The sequence below is a fragment of the Chrysochloris asiatica genome, unplaced genomic scaffold (assembly GCF_000296735.1).
Source record: "Chrysochloris asiatica unplaced genomic scaffold, ChrAsi1.0 scaffold00002, whole genome shotgun sequence".
In the NCBI taxonomy this organism is placed as follows: domain Eukaryota; kingdom Metazoa; phylum Chordata; class Mammalia; order Afrosoricida; family Chrysochloridae; genus Chrysochloris; species Chrysochloris asiatica.
The window spans coordinates 33,299,863-33,304,823 of NW_006408520.1; the positions used below are offsets into that span (position 1 = coordinate 33,299,863).

At 36.4% G+C, this 4,961-nt stretch overlaps 1 protein-coding gene across 1 annotated transcript in view; it reads right to left on the reverse strand.

Annotated features, from left to right (window-relative positions):
• WDR63 (WD repeat domain 63) overlaps positions 1-4,961 on the reverse strand; it is a 159,988-nt gene that overhangs the window by 81,373 nt on the left and 73,654 nt on the right. The window contains exons 4-5 of the mRNA XM_006831075.1: positions 2,126-2,272; positions 1,307-1,506 (exon numbers count right to left, since the gene is read on the reverse strand). Of these exons, the coding sequence (XP_006831138.1) occupies positions 1,307-1,506; positions 2,126-2,272 (347 nt within the window). The remainder of the gene's footprint in view (positions 1-1,306; positions 1,507-2,125; positions 2,273-4,961) is intronic.

The window sequence follows — 4,961 nt, forward strand, 5'->3', positions numbered from 1 at the left end:
TTTAAATTTTATTCATTGAATATTATAATATTTTTACTTACCCTGTTGTAATTATGTGCCGTCAATTTGGTTCTGACTCATAGTGACCCTGTGTAGGGTTTTCAAGGAGTGGCTGGTGAGCTTGAACTGCTGATCTTACAGTTTAAACCAACTTTGCATTCCAGGGTGTTAACCTGCAGCACCACACCAGGACTCCTTACTTACCCTTATTGTTGTTGTTAAATGTAGCCAACTGATAATTGGCTTCCATTCAGTTTATTTGTCTTTATCATGAACATATATGTTTACTTCTACCACTTTACTATAACTATTAAAATAAACATGTAGCTCTAAGTGTTAATGCGTTGAACTGCAAAGTCAGTTTGAACCAAAGTTTGATGGTTCAAATTCACCAGCCGCTCCTGGGAAGCCCTATCCAGGGTTGTTATGAGTCAGGACTCATTCGATGGCACTTAACCACAACCACAACAATTGCAATGGGCTCCTACCTGGGCAATCTCCTTATTTCCAGACTCTCTTTCTTTTCTGCTCTCCAATCCATACTGCCTGGCCCATCTTATTTTAAATAAAAGTCTCCTTACTGCCTTTTCCTTGCTTCAAAACTTGCCAAAGTTCTTTACTGTCTACTTTCTACTACTCCCACCATTCTACCCAGACCTGTCTCCTCATGGTCCCATACAAACTGCTCTTCTTACCCTCTAGAATTCTTTGGGTCATTTTTTTTTTTCCTTCAGTCTGGGCTGTTTTCCCTTTCTCTATGTCTATAAATCATCTTCATAAGTTATCGCTTACTTTCTAAACATAAGAAATTATTTTCAGATAAATGCTTAAATAATCCTTAAAAGATGCATGTCTTATCTAATATCTCTTCAAATTTATACAATTTCAAAGTCTAGAAAAAATCCATGAAATGTTCCCTCAGTAATGTATTTCACATTAATTCATTCACTGGATACATTTTAATTAAGTGGCTTGCTGTGTGAAAATCCAATGGTTTGTATCCTCAAGATACTCTGAGTGTACAGCAGGCTGATAAATAAAGAAAGGGGTACAATATGGGTCATGAGCCATACAGTAGATACCTCCTGGTGTGGCACTGTAGGATCAGCACATGCTAGGATGGAAAAGAAAAGTAGTTAGGAGGCAACTGTAATATTCCAAGTGAGAAAATTAAACGACTCTGTAGTTTTAACCATCATTGCCAATCCATTCCTGTTTATTCTAACGATCTCTCAAAATATTCATGGACGTTGCTACATTTTACTGCAATTGGCTTTCAAAATACATCAACCCATTGTACACTTACCATTTTGTCTGAGTACTTATGTCATTGACTTTGGGGACAGCTTGCGTGCCAACATCTTTCTCAAGTTGTTTAACAGTAAAGTTTTTATCTGGATAGGCTGTACATTCAATATAGGTATCTTTTACACTGGAAGCATTATGGTCACTGAATTGAATTGGTGCTCCAAATTCACTTCGTTTCCGAGATATCATATATGTAATCTGAAACACATGTAAACAGTAAAGGTAACATAATATAGTCTCAGGAGAAAAAACAGATGTGTAATACATAATGCTGGTGCTCAGCCCGGATCCTATCTAATCCCTTTGTACATGTTCCGTGTGCCTCTCCAGCTCCATGTGCTTCCAATTTCAATAGCCAACATGGCTGCTCCTCTTTTGAGGACTGCTGTAGGGCTATGGGAAATAGTTTGCCTGAAAGTACAAAGAGCAGAAAGTGATAGGCAATTTGTGTCTTGACCAATGACTAGCTGGCACATGGAAACCCTGCTCCCTTGTTTGGTTTGCAGTAACTATAATTTATACTTCAGAGTTCCCCACAGAAGCCTTCCCTTTGCTGGACTTTTTCATTTGACATTCCACACTTGCAGGACTTCCTCTACTTACCTGTCATGCTTCCTTTCCCATTCTTGTATCAAGCGTGCTCATAATAAATCAGCAGCACACAAACTCTTCAGCAGGGATTGCATCTTGGAACCTCACCACATGCAATGATCATATCCCATAACTAACATACAATTTTCAAGGTTACTTTGAAACCCTCAGAAATAACTGTTTTTCAGCAACAGGTTTATGACGAGATCATATTTAAGCCTCTTACCTGCTTTGGAGATTCTTTCACTGATTCTTCTTCAATTTCTTTTTCACTGCCCAAAGAAATCCATGGTTTCGAAACAGGTGGTTTATAAGTATATATTTCTTCAGTAACATGTTCTTTATATTCTTCTTCTTCGGGTACTTCTGGGGTCTAGAATAAAACAAAGAAAATTCAAAAATATGTGGTCACATTTGAATTGTTGAATGTGAAACTGATGATGTGTCCTGTAAACTTTCACTCAATCCACAATAAAAACATTAAATTAAAAAAATATATATATATGTAGTCACATTTAAGTTATAGCTACATTATGCATTTATTTTTATAGAAGTCATTAAATATTTTGTTGTTGTTAAGTGCCGTTGAGTCAGTTCTGACCCATAGTGACCCTGTATAGGGTTTCAGAGGAGCAGCTAGTGAGTTTGAACTGCTGACCCTGCAGTTCAAAGCGACTTTGCAGTCCAACGCATTAACCCACACCACCACACCAGGACTCCCATTAAGTATTTACTTATTATTCATCTTTCTTGTTGGCTCATACCTTTGAATTATGAGAAAACTAAGGAAAAAAAGGAAGAATATATAAAGAAGAAGGAAGATATGTCAAGAACATGAGAGAAAATATGAGGAGAAAAAAAGGAAAAGATATGTGATATGAGAAAAGTACTAATTTATTACAATGGTACATCCTTACTAATATGGAATGCTAAAACGTAATGATTAAATATAAAACTTCTTTCTAATTGTTAATATAATGCTCTTTTTCAAAAGTATCACTGTTGTGTGCTGTTGAGTAGATTCCAACTCACAGGAATAAACACGATATCCACTAAATGTTGTTGCTGGTGGTGATTGTGTGCCATGAGTCAGTTCCAACTCATAGTGACCCAGTATAGGGTTTACACTGTAAGGTACGCACTGGACCCCAATGTTAGTTTGAACCACAAGGTGTGTGGTTCAAAGTCACCAGTTGCTCTTCGGAAACCGTTGACAGGGTAGAAATGAGTGGGAACCAACTAGATAGCGCTTAACAACAACAATTGGGTTTCCAAGGATGTAAATCTTTATATGAGCAGACAGCTGGTAGATTTGAACTGTTGACCTTGTGGTTAGCAGCTCAACTGATAATCCACTATGCTACCAGGACTTCTGATCTACTAAATGTTGTTGGTGTTAAGTGCTGTCGAGTTGGTTAAGGACTAAATTATTTTTAAGGTCAAAATGTCTGTTGTTAGGTGCAGTCAGGTTAGTTCCAACTCATAGGGAACCACGTATAACAGAATGAAAACACTGCCCATTCCTATGCTAGCCTTACAATCGTTACAGTTAGAAACCATTGTTGGTCTTCCCCTTTTTGACTGGCCATCTACTTTACCAAGGACTTATTTTTCCTTACAATATGTCTACAGCATGTGAGACAAAGTCTTGTCATCCTCACTTCTAAGGAGTATTCTACTTGTACTTTTTCAACACAAATATGTTTGTTATTTTGGTAGTACATGGTAATTTTAGTAGTTTTAGCCAACACCATAATTCGAATGCATCAATTCTTCTGGTCTTCCTTATTCACTCTCTAGCTTTCACATGCATATGAGGCAATTGAAAATAGCATAGCTTGGATCAAACACACCTTATTCCCTAACGCTATCTTTGCTCTTGAGCACTTTAAAGAGGTCTTTTGAAGCAGATTTGCCTAATACAATACATTGTCTGATTTCTTGACTGCTGCTTCCATGAGCACTGACTGTGGATCCAAGTAAAATTAAATCCTTGAAACTTCAATTTATTCTCCATTTATCATGGTGTTGTTTACTGGGCCAGCTGTAAGAATTTTTGTTTTCCTTAAATGAAAGTATAAGTGATACTGAAGGCTGTACTCGTTGATCTTCATTAGTAAGTGCTTCAAGTTCTCTACATTTCAGTAGAAAAGGTTGCATAATCTGCATATTACAGGTTGTTAATTGAGCCTTCCTTCAATTCTAATGAGGCATTGTTCTTTATATAGTCCAGCTTCTCAAGTTATTTGCTCAGCATATAAATTGAATACTGTTGTTGTTAGGTGTTAGGTTGAGTCAATTCTGACCCATAGCGACCAGATTAGGGTTTCTGAGGAGTGGTTTGTGAGCTTGAACTGCTGACCTTGCAGTTCAAACTGACCTTGCAGTCTAGCGCATTAACCCACACCAGGACTATATATATATATCTGAATGTTTATTACTGTTTTATTTATAATAGTGAAGAAATATGGAAAACCAAATGAGTATCTATAGAGGAATTGATAAATTGTGGTATAATCATACAAAAAAAAACCCATGAAAGAGTTACAATGAAAAACTCAGATTACATATCCATGATATCTAAATGTACTAACATGGCTAGATCTGATAATTTCATCATTTCAATTTACAGAATTATTTGTATAATATGATATAACTTTTGCAAACAACAATTGATTCTGTGACGGTGGGTATAGGGAGGGGTCATACTCATAGTGACTATGAGTTGGGATCAACTTGATGGCAATGAGTTTGATTCTCACATTTTTTATAGGGAGGTATAAGGAAAATGCAATTAGCAAAGTTACAAGAGGAGCTGGAACACTAGTTGTAGTATTTTAATTTCATTTTTAAAAAGTTTTGATGTAAATATAAGATAATAACATTTGTCAGATCTGGGTGTGATTACATTGGTATTTCATGCTATTTGTTATTGGTTAGGATTCTGTGTCAATTTGACTAAGCCAGGATTTCTAGAGGTTTAGCAGTTGAGATGTACTTATTTCCATGGTGATGAAAGCTAATATAGGCTTTATTAACTCATTATGATGAGTGACTATGAG